At 37.4% G+C, this 18,362-nt stretch overlaps 1 protein-coding gene across 1 annotated transcript in view; it reads right to left on the reverse strand.

The window, feature by feature from the left end:
- Positions 1 to 5,596: 5,596 nt before the first annotated feature.
- MIPEP (mitochondrial intermediate peptidase) overlaps positions 5,597 to 18,362 on the reverse strand; it is a 65,205-nt gene continuing 52,439 nt past the window's right edge. The window contains exons 17-19 of the mRNA XM_014879673.2: positions 13,374 to 13,495; positions 12,529 to 12,602; positions 5,597 to 5,824 (exon numbers count right to left, since the gene is read on the reverse strand). Of these exons, the coding sequence (XP_014735159.1) occupies positions 5,730 to 5,824; positions 12,529 to 12,602; positions 13,374 to 13,495 (291 nt within the window). The 3' untranslated portion in view covers positions 5,597 to 5,729. The remainder of the gene's footprint in view (positions 5,825 to 12,528; positions 12,603 to 13,373; positions 13,496 to 18,362) is intronic.

An 18,362-nucleotide genomic window follows, 5' to 3' on the forward strand; every position in this document is an offset into this window, starting at 1 on the left:
CAGTTCAGCAACCCAGTAGCTGGGATTCTGTCATATGACCTTGGGGGAAAACACTCAGCAGGTATAAATAACAAGTCTTTAATAACTTCATCTGAGCTACAGGAAGGTATGTTGGATGAGGATTTGCCTCTGTACAGGGAGCTGCAAGGTGAGTTAACTGGATTCCATCTTTGTGAGGAAAGAAAGTGGGGCTGGTAGGAGAGTGCACTTCCTGAAACCAGCAAGCCCTTCTGATCTTATACAGGTTTTCTATTTCATGTATACTTTAAATACTGAAGGTAGGGTATGATTGAGCCTTGTAGCCACTTCTGAAGAGCACCATTAATAAACAGACTATTTTTAACAACTACTCTGCTAATCTGCTATTAGTATGCCAGAGGAGTTTGATGAGGTTAAGGGCTGGCAAACATCAGCCAAACACTGGGTTCTGACCATGTTCAAGGGACAAGCACCTTCAAACACCTACCTGATAAATTATGCATGAGAAGCAGCTGCTGTCCTGTGGCCTGTAACCTAAAGGGGCTCATCCATCCCAACTTGGCCCAGTTTGGCAATGCTTTGCCTTCCTAGTGGATCACATTCAGGGCATTTCCCCAAGGCCCAGCTTTCCCACAGAGCGGGGAAGGCAGATGAGAAATGCTGTTTCAGTATGATACAAACTCCAGGCCGAATGGGCACCAGCAGCAGCAGCTGTGGACAGGGTGGGAACTACCTGCCATGCTACCATTTTGCTTTTCCTCTGCCACAATCACAACGCTCGGGTCAGTCACAGCCCAAAGCATCCCTTGTTGAAAGGGTCATAAGGAATCAGAGGGACAATGGCCAAAATGCACTTCATAGAACCCAAGATGTCCTGAAGATTAATTAAAAGCACCTTCTGCAGCTATTTTAATATTGTACTACATGATGGTGTCAATGATGCATGAACTCAGTCATGTATGACAGGCAACAAAAGTAAACAATGGCGGCATTTGACATTTAAATAATTGCAACATTAAAAAAAAAGAGTTCAGTGCTTTGAGGTGTTCTGAACAGCAACCAGGGCTTCTGACACTTCCATTCCAACCATCTGTGCTCTCTCTATATTTACTGGAGCAATAAAAGGCACATAAAAGAGCTGATTCATCCCCATCCTTAGACTGGTAGGATATATTCTATTTTGAAGATGTCTGTTTCTTCTCATCAAGAGTGAAGGCAGCCAGAATGGCAAGTTTTAGCCAACTTACAAGCTGCCTTAGAAGCTACTGGCTCTTTGGCAACTGTTGGCAAGAGGCATCCCACTCCCTTCCCTCTCTGCTTTTAAATTTACACAGCAGCAGAGCAGTGACCAGTCATTCTGTCAGATCTGTATTGCCACTTCGCTTCTCGTTTACGTAGTCTGTCTCCAAGAGATTTTTTTGGATGCTTCCTCCAAACAAGAAGTCATTATGATTTCCTACACCCGTGCAACTCTGCATGCCAGCTGTTGAGGAGCAGCCGCAGTGGACTTGAAAATAAACAAATCTCAGCCTGGGGAAGATCAGAAGGACCGACAGACAGCCCTACTGGTGCTGATTTATACTTCCTTATCTTTTATCTCCTTCCCTCTCCTCCCTGAGCACACTAGCTGTTCTCCCACGGTCCTTCTCCCAGGGAAATCTGTGTGGTTGCCTTCTGCTATCATGCATCTTCAATTCTCAAGTTCTTTAACTCTTGAATTCTTTCTAATTTTAAGGTAATACTCCCCTTTTGGTACACTGCAAACCTGCTGGGGTAAAGCACTGATTTGAACTTGTTCCCAACAGCACACAAATAAATCCCTGGCTCTGGGAACACAAAATCTCCAATACTCTGCCCAGAAGCAATCTGAAAGAGCGCAGACATACAGTGCCTCCCACTTCACAGCAAGCAGAGGAGGTGCTTTGGCTGACACTGCTTTTCCAGCTCTCCACAGAACACAAGGGGAAGCCGTCAGCAGGACAGCTACCCAGCAAGCACAGGCGTGCTACCCTCGTGGAAAAACCTCCTCCCAAAGACACTCTCCTCATTCACAGCTTGTTGGACCACAAAAGGTGGCTCTGCCCTGGTTTAGCTGAGGCTACAGGGCTTCTCTGAATTACTCAGAATTAGGGCAGGTTTTTCAGAAAACAGTCCAGTTCTGATGTCCATTTCTGGTGCTGATCAGTCAACCTGAGCTCTTCTCATATGCTGTCCCTGCTGTCAACATATAAAGAAGAAATCAGGTGCAACTTTGTCTAACTTTAGCTACCAGCTCTTGTTAAACACGTTTTCAGGTCAATGTTCAATCTTTCAAATTTGTGCTTCTGTATCATCATTACATTAATCTTCTGATAGACTAACATGCATATTTTCTGAGCCATCAATATTGCTGTTAGAGTCATATCTTCATTTCCATCTTAGTGTCATCTATAATACTAAGCTCTGACATTGATATAAGTTTATTTTTGCACACCGATTTAGATTCTGACTCGCTGTACAAGCAGCTATTTAACATCTGCAGAAAAGCTTTTATCAGCATATGATATGAATTCTTCCATCTGGCATTCCACTGAACACAAAGCAGAAACAGTTTTGAACACCTCTGCCTCTTCTGTCACTGGCAGTGCTGTAATTTCCATTTTAGACTTACTGCTGTGGAAAAAAAGACCTCTTTTACTCTGCCCAAGCTTTTAACTCATGAGGGTTTTTTGCTTCTGTATCAACCCATTACCATGCCTGGTTTCTAATCTATATTCAATTCTTCCCTGCCTGATTTCCCTTCTCTTCCCTGCCTTCTCCTCCTGTTATCTTCTTTGGTGTTTAAAGAACTTCATCCAGCACCAGCTGTTTTCATATCACCTGAAAGTAATTATTACATAATATTTCAGTCTATCTTAAGTGAATCAGAAAAATAATCACATCAAACATTTTAAAAAAAGAAGAAGCAAAGTTCACACCTCAGACTTTCAAACGTAATCCATCTGTGCTTTTCTGATGTGTTGTAATTATGTGTTATTATTTCAGGATTGCATAAGGGTATAATTTCTTCTGAAGATGTTCACTACTTATTTTCCATAGCAGCTAAAATCCAAAACATTGTAAAATTTCAGATTAAAAGCATGATGCTGAGTTACAGTATTATAAACCAAACTTTTGAATAGCTGGTTCAGCAGCCCCAGTGGGAAGGCATGGAATGCTGGAAAAGGATTACAGTGGTTTCTACATTTATGAAGAGTTACACTGCTGGTCACAAGAGAGGTCTCACATTACTGAGAGTACACATTATTTGCTGGAAAATAAGAGTCTCTTGAAAAGCAAAAAAGAATAAAATAAAAAAGGAAAAAGCATCAGACATTTGAACAGCTGGAAGCATTTTTAGCAACTATCAAAAAAGAGAAAAAATTTAGAATAATATTTCCCCTTCTGTAGTAAGCCTCGTGGTGGTGGTATAATATGTTCTCTAGAGGCTTAATCATGTCTACTGTTCAATCCTCAAAGGTTATTTCATTTAAAAAAAAAAAATCAGTGGAGTCAACAGAGTTTCTTAATAAAAGAACCTGAAGCCATCATTCTGAGACGTATTTATTTTTCTACTAGCTCCCATCTTTGTCAGACATCCCACAAGTCATAAATCTGAGCAATAAGCTGCAATCCACCATGCTCTGGCAAAAGGCAAGATTTTCTTCCTTTCTTCGTTGATATCTGATTTCTTATTAGGAAGATATTGTTTGATAAAACCTTGAAAAGACTGTTGTTTGCAGGAGATCAAATGAGATGATGAATTAAGCAAGTAATAGCAGCCATGAGCATAAAGCAATGTGGCTACTATATATAGTTTGAAGAGGTATCTGTATACTAAATCCAGTATCACTTGAATTTCTTTCAAATTAAAATGTAGGGGCAATCTCTTAATTGTAAATGCTCTGCTTATTCCGCCAATTATGATGCTTTATTTTCTTTACCACAGTGCTTCCAGAGCCGTGTCAGCACGAGGATTTCCGTTTGCTAAGTTCTTTTTGTCACAATGAATCTTTCAACGTGTGCCAGCTCCAGATAAACATAATCGTTAGTTTGTTCCAGTACAAAGCGCAGGCAACAAACAATGCAGGCTCCCTTAGCAACACCCTTGAATTCCCTTTGAAATGTACTTGCATTAAATACCCCACTATGGGTTGTTAAATTTACATTCATCAGCTATTGTGTACTTTACAGGCCTTCCCACCTTCACAATGGGGTCTTACTCACACCTAAACTGACGCTTACTTTGTGGGTTTTTAAATGACTTTACTTACAGCAAAATGCCCACCTAGTTTGTTAAGCAAACCATTCATTCTTCCCTCTCAGGGAAGCAACTGCAGATACGCAGTGGAGTCAGCCAGCGGTACAAACCAGAAGCCTGGTTGTGGTACATGTCTGAAAATGCACCCACTATGGTTTCATCAAAGCATCTAAAAATGTCTAAACCCAGCTCTACCAGTGTTGCTACTCACACAAGGCAACTTCCACCTTGCAAAACCAGGCAGTGAAAAAAATAAGAGTAAAATATCAAACCATACACTTTTGCACAGATTCTGCTAAAAAGAGGGCAAATCATCCAATCAGTTCTCACTCTTGTTTATCCCTTCCCAAATATCCACTTTTTCTGACCGGGTTCTTTTACTTTACTTGCTTCTCTCAGTTATTTGCCCTCATCTCAGCTTTGATTCTCTTCCTCTCTTGCTTCTTTCACTGCATTTCTGCTGAGCAGAACACTTAATACCTTTTACAGCAACCTACAGAGGACCTCTAAGCAAGGCCATTCCTACAGAAAAAAATCACCAGTTTTGTTCCCTTTTTTTCCCCCCAAACACCCTCAAATACCATTTCATAATTTACTTAGAGGGAAAAACAAAAACCCACTGATAACATTCCCTTTGTTCATCATCCACTATATAATGTGCAACCTTACCAAACTGCTCCAGTCTATCCTGGAAAAAAAATATTTGTTTTGAATTCTTTTGCTTCCCCTCCAAAATCCACCCTCCTGTACTTTAAACAAGTTCCCCAAACTTGTCCACTCATCATTAAAAGGAAACTCCATGTGAACAAACATGCAGGGACCAGATCATCTGTAGGGTACCTATTTTACTCCTTTGTCTCTCTCACATGTTGCAACACATCTTTCCTCCTTACCTAAAATTTTCTATTACAGACCAGTAGGACCACAGATTTACTTCTCCCATCTTTCTCTTCCCTAGCTCAAATACAGCTCCTAGTTTTTCACTTCTTTATTTCCAATTTTCCCTTTGTTTCAAACACAATTTGCTCTTCCCCAATGCAGGACTCCTACAAGAAATATGGTTAAACAAAGAAAATCCATGAGCACATGAGAAAGACCTGTATCAACAGTTCTGGGCCATAACATCAAAAGGTAAACCCTAATAGTGAATCAATGCATGAACCAAAAGACCTTTCATACCCCTCCAGTCACCCTGAAGATGAGTTCAATTCCAATTTACTCTCTTCCAACAAGATCAACTTTTCTAACAGTACATGCTAGAGGATTTGTTCTCTCAAATTCCATGCTTAAGCTCCTATGCAATGGAAAACAGCCATCTTCATAAATAAAACCACATGATCCAATGAAAGTGTTTATTACTGTTCCACCAACATGAACAGTCAAACTCTAAAAGCAAAACCAGTCACAACAATACTTTATCCACAATTATGAAGACATACGAAATCTTCCATAAAAGAAATTCATTCTGTCGTTATGAGTCCATGATAAATGTTTCAAAGTCATGGTCTAAGTCTGAAACAAGGGCATCCACAAAATCTTCAACTGAAAGGGATTTCTGAAGCATACCTACAAAAAAGCAAGACAAGAGACTCTTCATCAGGATGCTGTCACCTTGACAGCTTTGTCAGTGATAACACTTACTGCTAACTAACTTTTAATGTCACTATACAACAGAAACAGCTATCAGATTTCTTTGCCGAGAAAAAAGTGCAACTATAGTGTAGAGGGATTATTTAATTTCTTCAAGATAGCTGTTACAAATTTTCACAGAACTGACAGATTTCAAGACTGTTAACTGGTTTCTGTCATTATGATCTTGTTTAAGCAGGGAATTATATCTGTTTTAAAGCAATATAACTGCACTCAGTCATTCCTAAATGAATGAAATAAATTAGTGATTGAGCAGGTATAAAAATCCTTATCTGCTAAGTCTTAGCTCTGACCAAGTCAGAAAAAAATAAATTTTCTCAAAGCATTACACACCTTAGAACCATTTAATTTAGTATTTAAAGTACAGCTGTACCTGAAATTTTTGACAAGGCACAAAACATAAACAAAAGCATTTTCAATATATTACAGTTTTAGTTTTGCTTTTTTTACAGTACTAGGACTTACCTTTTCTTAAGAATTTAAATTACTGCATGTTAGTTGTAGCACTTGGCTACACAATAACAGACAAGAAAATTAGCATAATTAATTAGTATTAGAATAATGCCCAAGTACTTTGTCAGGTAATTCTATAAACAGAGAAGCTAAAAATTTCACTCCTTCCTCTCCAGAATCCAAATTTTCAGACAGCATGAGAATATATCCTTCAAATTATTTTCAGATTTTTCTTAGCACTTAAAATCACATACAGTTGGTCTTTTCACTGTTATTAACATTTTCAAGATTACACATGAAAAATTACTGCATAATTTGTACCAAGAAAAAAAAACAACAACCAAAAAACAACAGTACAACTGCCAAATAATGTAAAATTTAATCTTTGTATTTCTTTGAAGTGATCTCTTCTTTCTGACATCTGCCAATGTAAATATAACCTTGTTCTACCCTTTCTGATCGGTGTACCTACTGAACATAAATTTATATTCTTTCACATCCTCAACAATATATGCTTTTGGTGGAAATTATAATTGCATGCTGCTAAAAGACTATAATCTTTTACTATAACACAATGATTCAAAACCCATCAGGAAACAAACCAGCTCAAAGTAAATTGGTGTGAGCAACCAAAAAGAATTTTCTTGCTAAGACCATACAGAATTCCGTTTCAATCTGATTTAAAGACATGTTACAAGTGTCAACACAAACTGCCATTGCCCAGTAAATTAATAACATGCACTAAAAGGAAAACAGATCTCACACTATATATAGATTGGCTGAAATGATGTTAAATGAAGTTTGCATCAAGCTATTTTCAAAATGAAACAGAATAGAATTAATATTTCCAAGTACTTGGTAAACTTGTCATCTACTCTAATGTTAGAAAAATCACGGTGGAATTACTTGTAGTTCACAATGAAAAATGGCTCGCTATGAGCTGGACTGAGAAACAGATGTGTGCAGATACCCAGCTACTGCTCTGAGCTCCCCAGAGAGCCACGGCCTCTCGCAGACTCCTTCTCTCGGGCTCCTGGCTGGGGAACATGCATATTGGTCCCCTAACAGCCCTGGAAAAATTCCAGTTAAACTCATATTTTCCTGCAGTTTTCACAGAAGAGGAGAGAAGGTGACAGGGATGGCAGCCCACCCCACTGGAACATGTACAGTCATTCCTTTTTCACCAGATATCAGTATGGAGAGGTGACTAAAATGCTGCACAGATGGTACAGGAAGATGGCCATAATAGACATGACCACTATCCCTGAGCCCCATTATACAAAACTTCCCCTATAAAGAACAGCCAGTCTGGATGATGTTCAGCCAATTCTTTGACACACTAACAATTAATCTGCCAATTATCAATACCTTGCAAAAAAAGAAGGGCCCATAGTATAATGATAGGCAGAAGAGAAGAAACTGAAGCTGGGATTATCTTCAAGGAGATTTAATTTCCCCTCTTACATAAAAATGGCAAATCATAACAAAAACATTCCAACCCTGGATATTACAAAATGAATAAGAGGAATATAATTAACTACAGTATACTTGGATGCATTTTAGTGCAGGTGAATACGGTCTTATCAAATATCACTCAAAACTTGTTACAAATTGTATTTATTTATTAAAACCAGGTTTGCTTTAAATATGTAGGACATTCCAAAATCATCCTGGCAATGGTGATGTCAAATGAAACTCCTATCCAGTAGTTCCAGCTTCTGATAACAAAAACAGATTTCAGATTTCTTGCATTAGTGGTTTGTTGCATTCTCATTTTCCCAACACTCAGACACCAACGGATTTCATCCTTTTGCAAAGAAGGGACAAAGAGTAACTGAGGTCAGTGCTAAAGAACTCCTACTGTAGTGAAATGATGATGCCCTCATTAAATAAATAACTACAGATTTTAGTAGACAGCTCCAAAAGAAACAGGCAATGATGGTATTTCTGTGTTTTAACTTCTTACTCTACACTGATGTGCTAAAAAGTGGTCATGTCCCTCTTCAAACCCCATTAAAATATATCAAAGCAAGATCAGCTTTGATATATTGTAAGTACTCAGCACTTCAGTCTAAATGATTTAGTAAGATGTCCACAAGGTCTGATGGTTGCAGTTTTCAAATTTAGGAGTGTATTTTAATATGTTCAGCCCAACTCCTATTTCAGCTCAGTCTCTCCCAAGCCTAAGGCAACTGCATAGCTTATCTTCGTTGCTTTGAAGTTTCTTTCACATTACAGCACTGTGGTTAACCACACCCTTTTGAGAGATGGTTAGCTATAACCTACAATCACTGAAAATTGAGAGAAGAATAAAGCCTGTGGCAAAATTTGGCCTCTGTCCCCCTGGAACACTAATTATTTTGGATCCCTGTAGTTTGAGCTAACATATGTTGCTGTTCACATCACCTTCTAGGATTTATGGATACTTCTTACTCTTTCAAAGGAGATGTATAAACATTATCTGAAGATTTTTGCAGCCTCTTCAAATTATAATTACCCCATGAAGTAGAGTCTGAGGCATGGAAAAGCGAATTTTCAAACAGCATTGGAACAAATGGGTATTTATTTACACAGCCAGTTGGTTTGGTTACCATGTAGGCACAGAGCTGAGTATGACTGTCTGCAATGTAATACGGCATCAACAAAGCAAGAACACAACCTCACACATTTTGCACAAGGACTTCTTCAGAAGCCCCAAGGGCAATGTGACTGCACCAAGGCTGCAGGAGAAGTGCACTCCAGGATATATTCCATGCTCTTAGTTCCCAAAACATGCAATCCATAGTTTTCACACTGCAATTCACTTTCTGCCTATGCACCTGGGTTTCTTTCCAGCCAGTGAGTGCCAAGGGAGAGAGGGAGGAATGGTGCACACCTGAATCTTGTTCAGACCTGCAACCAGCACACAACTGGACCTGGAAGGGACACCTGTGTTATATAACTTTAAAGGAATTTGGAATCCCTAATGCCACGTAGTCCTAAGAAGAAGAAAATCTGCAAGAGCCACGTAGTCAACACAAAATGACAGAGGCATCAAGTTCTTCTCAAAATGTATTTTTTTCTCTAAGGAAAAATTAAAAGAAAATAAGCCTCTCGGACAAAACATTGTCCACCCATTTTCAATTGCTCCTGATATCCATATTTGTGACTATTTCTGTATTTCATTGGCTATCAAGGGGGTAAGATAAAAAGAGTCACTTCAGAAAACTTTTAAAAAATTGTCAAAAAAACTCTATTATTTTGTTTTTTTTAAAGGAAACCAATACCAAGAGAATCACATGCAAACAACAATAACAAAAAGTATATTGTGTTTCCTAATTAAAGACTAGTTCAAACAGGAACCTTGTCAGTAACTCCACAGGTCAGATCCTTTATCTTTCCTAATCAGTACATCTATGGAATCATGTCGGAGAAAGATGAAAAGCTAGGGTCATATCCAAACACAAAAGAAAAACAATAGATAGCTTCTGAGAAGAAAATCATAACAAAGAAACTACATAAATGAAATGTGCTCGTGAAGTAACCTGCTATCAAACAGCCAATGAACATGGCTAACTTCCTAATGAGGTATGGAAGCACTTCAAGGGTGAGGCCGCAGATGTGCATCCGAAAGCCAGAAGTGCAAGCCCATATAAAAAACACCTGAAATAACAACCGAAAGAACTTTTTGAAATAGGGCACTAGTGAGTGCAGAGTGTTTCTCTGAAGAGGAGTAAAATCAACAAGCTTTAAAGTTGGTGGAATCTGTCTTTTATCAGGTGTGTTTTGTTATTTGCTGGGGGAGCACAGTTTCGCAACTGATGGAAACCAACAGGAGATGGAAATCAAGTAGTCTGGAAAACTGATAATGAAAAAAAACAGCAAGAGGAATCAGAAGCACACATAACCTAAACAAACTGAATTGTTCCTACTTTTCTCCATAAATTCTCTTTTTTTCGTAATAAGTACAGATCAATCAAGTACAAATATAACCTTTTTCATCAGGTGCAATCTGTGATTTAGCTTCCAATAATCTCAAATCAGCAATCAAATTATTGTCTTGTCAAAACACCTGAGTCACCCTGATTTCATTCTTCAGGGAGTCGTTCAAGCATGTTTTTTACTTAACTACTTTTACTGTGTACAAATGAACATAATGATATGCACAGACAAAGAATCTGCTGATGAACACTGGTTATTTTTATGATCTTGAATATCAGTTAGGATTTCAGTTTAAAGAGTGTAAAAGTGAAATTCAGAATACAAAAGTGACCAGGGAGATAACTGAAGCGAGGAAAGTGTACCTGTGACGGAAGAGGATCAGATCATGGTACACTTAAGAAAACTGAGCATAAACAGGCCCTGGTGGGATGCACTCCTGAGTGCTAAAAGAGTTGGCAGCTGGCATTGCAAGGCGACTCTCAGTAATCTCTTAAAATAGGAGATATACCAAAAGACTGGAAAAAAGCAAAAGTCACACCTATCTTCAGGAGGAGCAAGCAGCAGAACCCAAGGAATGGAGGTGACCAGTCTCACCTCAGTCCCTAGGAAGCTGCTGGACCAGCTAATCCTGGAAGCCATTTGCAGACTCATGAACAGCAAAAAAATCAGGAAGAGTCACCATGGATTCACCAAAGGCATGCCATGCTTAAGTAACTTGATAACCTTTTATGATGAAATAACTGGCAGAAAAGGGGAGAGCAGTGCATGTCACCTCCTTGGAGTTCAGTGAGCCCTTAGACACTGTCTCCCATAAGATCCTATCACATGCAAGGGGGAAAGCCAGTTTTACTTCCATATATTTTCTGTAAGATCATCCACAGATGAATTTTGAAACTTCATTCAAATAGTACTTGATTTCAAGGAAGCACACTGCCAGCAACTTCAACAGTCTCCAGGACATTCCAGGAAAATTCCACGTTCAGTAAAATAAAGAATATATCCCAGAAAGAGATCAAAAGCATATCCAGTGTTTAAAAACAATTTTCTTTCTCCACTATATGACTTACAATGCAAAAATTTGATATGCTTGTAAAGATGCACATTCTTGTCTTGCAACATCTTAATCCACAGTTCTGGGCTACAGTTTTTCAAGGTTACAAACACCAACTCTTCAAGAACAGTAAAGAGACGTAAGTTTCGGAAGTCATACTGAATGAAAAGTAATCCTGTAGATCAGAAAAGTAAATAGACAACCTAAAAAATATGTAGTTGCTTAATATATATGAGTCTAAGGAGAGCAGAGGTCATAGCCTCAAATATAAACAGATGGGTCAAAGAACTGAAATGTTGCAGACATGAAACTGTGCCAATCTCATGATGAAACACAGACACGTTACCACTGTCTCCCTTATCTGTAGAAAAAAGTCCCACAAGTTCCAGTCTGCTAAAATGGAACGAACAGAAGCCAGTAGATTCATATTCATTCTTAATACTAAGAATTTCAGAGAAAATTGAAAGATGTGTCAGGACTTAGGAAATGCTCATCTTAGGAACAGCAAAAATAATGTTTGCTTTGAATTCTGCAACATTACAAAGGAAAGTCTTTACCCCGATTTCATAGATTTGAGATAAAATCAGCAGTTTCTCAAACCGGTTTCATTTTCCTGGCATTGTTTTTAAGGTATGGACACACAGAGTATTTTTGCTATGGGTATGAATGATTTTTAGAAGTTATTTTCCAGATTCAAAAGGCAAATATGGTAGTGAGATGAATAATGAACTGTGTGTCTTTATTACAGTTGTTAGAGCTGCATTTCATGAAAATGTACACTCGAAGAACTGACATAGCCAGATACTGTGATGACACTGAAATGATATGGCCAAAACAAGTTCAGTTTCTCCTATTCAAAATAACCAGAGATATTATGAATTCCATGTATGGAAAAATTACTACTTTATTGTATCCAAGAAATAGCATAATCTATCTTCCTTCAAGTTTATTCTGAATTCTTTAGACAGCCTTCTAATACAAACCTTTCCAGCACTTCAGCTCAACTATCTGTGTGTACTCCACATACCACAAGGAGTTCTACTGACCATGACACAAAGGTGATGACCAGTCCACTTAAATTTTTCTTTCACGAATCTAGTGAACATCATAATTAAATTAAAAAGACCAAGTTGGGAAATGCAATTAAGTTCCTTCCTTTCACAGGGGAACAAAGCAGTTACAATTTATTTCCTACCTTGCACCATCAGCATGGGCTCCTTTCCACCACCGTGTGCCAGCATCTCTCTACGATAGCGCTCCCCCATTGCCCTGGAGAAACACAGGTGTTAGAGCCATCTGCAAACACAACCTGCCCAGCCTTCACTCAGGTTTGCTTCTAGGATCTCTGCAGAACTCACAAACAGAGACCAAATGAAATTTTCCACCCCAAAACAATGCCATGTTGACTCCTCAAATTCAAGTTACATTTAAAATCCCACTATGAGGAACCGAACTAGACAAATTTTATACATATGAGTGTGTGTTGGTGCTTATAGAACTTAGTTTGTGAACAACATTTCAGGCTTCATTGTGCCAAAGGGAAAAGTTGCTCTGTTACAATGTCCTGAACATTCAGCAAAGGTATAAGAATGCTTACAATTTGTGACCTCATAATTTGCTTTTTAATTTCGCAAAGCAAAATGAGTAGGATAGCTACACTGAGCTTTGAAGTTGGTGACATGAAGCTTGTTTAATACCCACAATTGCTTTGATTTCAATAGAAAATTACAAGCAATTAGGCATCTATGAATTTCAAGCTCTCTAATTACATCTAAATAGGGATTTCAGTGCCTCCCAACTGACACACCTGTATTTTAAAACACTGACACAATTTTTTTCCACCAATGAGCATATCCCAAAGTGTATATATATATGTATGTATATATATCTCCTTGGTTATTTCCTGCTTTGTAGCCCTCTGAAAAATCAAGAAAAACACTAAAAACTAATTAGCATCAAAAAAGCCCACCAACCTAATTTGTTTCATGTTTTTCAGAAGCAACTAGCATTTCATCCTATTTAACATTTCCGTGTTTTTACCTATCAAACGGGTTCTGAGCAAAACACTGTTTCCACACCATAGAGGCAACAGCCCTGGACATGAGGTAGGAGTAGTATTTGGCACCGTAGCCCACAAGGTGACTGAATCGCAGCTGCCAGGCCTGTAGGAAGGAAAAAAAAAAAAGCCCCATGTTATCTTTTAAATTCTTTATATTGTTCAGCATTTCCTTATGATGATGGAAGACATCTGATACTATTAATGATCAAAAAGAAAAAAAAAAAAAAAGAAAAGAAAATAGCCACCAGAAATAAATACCAGAATGAACAATCCTTTATCAGAAGAAGCATTTTTCATTCTAAATGCTGTATATCCAATACACTGATCATCAGGATTGAAACTATATATAAACAGAGTCAGAAGGGGAGAAAATCAAGCAGTAATTACTCATATTTGACAACAGTTGTATAGTTCTACTGATCTTGAACAAAACCCACAACTACCTTGTTAAAAGTAACACAATATTTTATAATTTTCCATGTGAGTAAGTGCAGTATCACACTCGGAAAAGTTCAATTTATAACTTTTGTCAGAAACAAAATGGTAATAGTGACTTGTGTTCAATGCTATTAAAAAATACAGCTATCCATGTGGCAACAATCTTAGAGGAACACAAGTTCCATCCACACGCAATGCCATAATTCACAGATTTGTCTGCACATTTTTAAATGCGTACTCATATAGCAGATTATAATCCACAATGATATTGCTATTCATTTATGTATTACTTCGCATAGTGACTCATTCAATAATGATAGACTTATTTTTTTCATGCTGCTTAGTGTTGACTGTTTCCTTATGTTTTCTTAGCAAAGAAAATCAAAACTATCAGCCCTATCTTCACAGAAATCAAAATACTTTTTTATTTTTATTTCCCTGACTGCAACAGAATAATTTAAATTGTGACAGACTTCCAAAAATCATCTGGTCCAACCCTGACTCAAAGCAAAGGCACTTTGAAGAGATTTCTCAAGGCTCTGTCTAAATTCTCCAGGGATGAAGATTTCATCACCTCTCCAGTGTGATGTGTAAAGGCAAGTAGGTCCAAACTGAAATGTTGTTTCCCAACAGATTCAAGCATAGTTTTTGAAATGAGAATGGATGACTCTATAAAAGAAGGAGTATGAAACTTCCTTTGCCCTGCTAGCTCTGAGGAAACTGCAGGGAGAAAACAAGTGCCCTATATTATTTGTCCTCCTATCCAAAGTCAAAACACTTAACATTCTTGTGATATGTCTGTTGTCATGGTTTTTGCAGGTGCTATAAAAAGCAGCGTTTCAAAGAGGAACTAAAAGATAAACAATAATGTAGCATAACAGACGTTTTAAATTTAAATCCATGGGCTGTGAGATGCTTGTTCTTACACTACAGTCAATGGCTGAAATTCTGATAAAGCCAAGCAAAAAAGTGAAAGGACATATGTAACTTTCCAAAACTATTTGTCTTTGCAATTCTTTAGCACGCTGTAATTAACAAACTCCTTGTTTTTTTACAGCTGAAATAAACTATGCTTCTTTATTCAAGAGAGTCCTGATTATTATATTATTCTCCAGTACCCAAAAAGATGTATGTGTATTCTAAAAAAGACCGTCTGAAAGGGTGAGAAAAGTAAGTATTTGGCTTTTACTTAGTCCTTTTTCCTTAAAAGAGAGTAAACAGTCCCTCATAATCTAAATTACTTTGAACAGCTGATGAGAAACAAGTTGCTAGCTATGCTACCTTTCCTAAGCAATACCTACAAATAAAAGTTATCAAAGCTGTAGTTCAGCCATGTAAAAGCTACTTTTTACAAGATGGCTACCTCCACTCTAAGACAGGTGCCCAAAACAATTTGAATTTGCCATGGGTGAGGAATTGAGATTGTACTGGAGACCTACACAACTAAAGTAGCAGCAGCAATGTTAAATGAGATGAAAAAAGATCTCCAGTCTTCAATTTTCCTATGGGTCTTGATGCATGGTACAAATTCTTAAAAATTATTAACTTTTTTTCTCTATTTTCAAGGTAAAGCACTGTACTATATCGCATTGTAAGGCAAGTGTGTTACAGCATCCAGCTTGGACACAGGGTCTCTGCTTTGCTTTGAAAGGTATTTTGGTTGCCATGTTTATACTTTATAGCTATAGTTTTTCTAACTAGACCCTTAATTATAACCATAATCATTAAACGAAAAGCACATTTTGAAACAGAGAGACTGCATTTTTAGAAGACTGAGCAGGAAAACATGTCAGTTTCTTTTATAGTAAGCTTTTAAAGTTATGATTAGAAGTTTCTACTCTCTCTTTCTGGAATGTGGAAAACTTTACTGATGAATTGGTTTCACATACTCAGAAATGGTTTTTAGACTACAAACAAAAATAATTTCCAGGTGTTTGGCATAGTGAAGAATATTTCTACCTCTCCCATCAGAAAGGAATTACTTTGATAATCATATAACTGTAACTAAGACAGTATGTCTTCCCTGAAACCTCAGATTACATTGTTCACTCAAATGCTCTTGGCATTTAATGGTCTGCACATAAACCAGCTCATCTGCACTTCCAGGTTGATCAACTATTCCATTTATTTGGTTTGTTGAAACTCTGTATCACAATTAAACAAGGAGAAAAGAACAACTTCTCAGCAATCTGGCCAAGACCAAAAGCTTGATTTCAAAGTCTGCACCTAAAACAGGCCTCAGTACCCTCTCCTCAATTTTGTTTGACCTTCTCTTTGTTACCAAGCTTTACTAACAAACTTCACACTGTTTCCTTTCAAAAGAGAAAAGGAAAGGATACAGAAAGACCAGGGAATGAAACTCCTCATCTCCCTCCCTGCATCTGGGGAAACTTGCAAATATGATGAAGTGGAAAATTAAAAAATTTATTCAGAACAAGACAGTATCTGAAACAAGAAACAGAAACAGAGGATGAGTCAAACTGCAACTAAGATAGTTTTCCCATTGCAAACAGCAGTAAAGGAAAACCAAAAACAAACAGTGCTACTCCCTACTAAAATTTGAAGCCTATATTTAATAATTTTTAAAAATTTATAGAGATTTTCCCCACTCTAGAGCATGAATAACTCTAGCATGTCATCACTTCCTGTCACTACTTTTTTCCCAGTCCTCACACGAAGTTCCTGATCAGGAATTCCCAATCTTCAATACTACTCAGACCCCATTACATTATTCAAGTACATTTTCTGATTCTGTGCTGTCCTAACAATTAACTTTTCAAGACTGGACTTAGCTACATATAAAAATATATTTAAACAATAAAACACCCATCTTCTACCTTAATTCACAAGGAGTTACCTGCCCACATGAAAAAAACCTCTTCCTCTCCTCCTACTTCATACAGAGGAGATTACAACCTAGGCAATAAAATGTTCAAAAAACACTAGAATATATAAGCTATTGCTCCATTAAAAAATTCTATGATGAATAAAAAGACACCCCCCCATCACTGTAAATGTATTTAAAACCAAATGATTGACCTTGTAGCATAAAACTCCATTTCTCCATTTTAATAAATTCAGCTATAAGATGACTTGATTTCTTGTGTTATTTCCAACAAGGAGTCATTTCTTCATTAAAAATAATAAAAAAAAAAGACATATCAAATTCCCTTTTGGACAGGGTAAAGGCTAGGCATGTGGAACTAGGGCAGTCTCCTTATTAAGTGTTATATTTTGGTAAGCAGCTAGAAAGTTAATGAAGACTCTGAGTAATCACTTACTTCAAAAAGTTCCATGAACCCATTCCAGGAGTTTATAAAACAGCACATTTTACAGCATAGCCCATGGGTTATGATAATATGCCATCCACAGGTCATGTTCATGCCTGCTTTTTATTCAGCACAACAGACTGTAATAAAGGTGTGTGACTGATCCACTGCTGCTATTAAACAGGCTTTTTGTTCATCATTATCAATCTTTTCTTATAACCACGTCTGAAGCATTTCCAAAATTCCATGTGCAATGGCTTTCCACCCCATCATGTGAAAACAAAAATGCTTTACTGATACTTTTGTATTCTCACACCTTATCAGGACTTTTTTTAAAGTCCTTGTAGAACACATTCTTAGGGTAAGATTCAGTTCACTTTACTTTAGCTATCTTAAACTATGTGTCTTGCCCAAACTAGTCACATAGGCCTCCTTTATAGTAGAGGACAGAAATATTTATCCTGTTATCTTTTGAGAGGATAGGATTACTGCTTTAGGAGAAACCTGAATAATTTACTACACCTTCCATCTTCTATTCAAAAGTTAAGTCCCTTCATTCATTTTAACAACGTGGTAGGATCAGTTAAACAAAACTATTTTGCAGGCTACATTCACTTAGGATTCTATTATTTGAACTGTAAATTTAGAACTGTTAATACTGTCACAAAAATAATCTGACACAAAAATTTATATGTGATGGTAAAAAGACAAAATTGAAAGAAAATCTGTAGGTAGCTTAATATATACTAAGTCAGCTTTTGCTTGAGTGTGAGTAAACATTGTTCTGGAGGGCTCCACTAATTTCACCTGGAATTAATGCTACAAAATCCTACTACATCTTTTGAAAATAAATCCTACAGAAATTCTTGACTATTGCTTGGACTTTCCAAAACCTTCTTCCAACAGTTTCTGCCGTGACTTTAGGTACTTTAAAGTATATTTTATGTCCATTTTGCTTTGCATCTTAAGACAGAAAACACAAGTGAGAACCTGAAAAGACCCAATACTAAATTAAAGGAAGTATTTTTGTCATTTAAGACTTCTAATTACAAAATGTGTGCTACAGTAATTATGTCAATAAGCAGTTGTTGAATTGTTTCCATGAAGAACAATATTTGATGGAGATGATATCTGCTGCCCTCCCCCTTCTTAATTAAAATCTTATTCTGGCAGGAAACTCAACAAAGGAGCAGCCAGCTTATCTCCTTCAGGGGCTACTGGGTGGAGAACTCCTTGTGTCTGGCACTAACTTGATACTACTGC

Source organism: Sturnus vulgaris, chromosome 2, assembly GCF_052056855.1.
Source record: "Sturnus vulgaris isolate bStuVul1 chromosome 2, bStuVul1.hap1, whole genome shotgun sequence".
NCBI classification, from domain to species: domain Eukaryota; kingdom Metazoa; phylum Chordata; class Aves; order Passeriformes; family Sturnidae; genus Sturnus; species Sturnus vulgaris.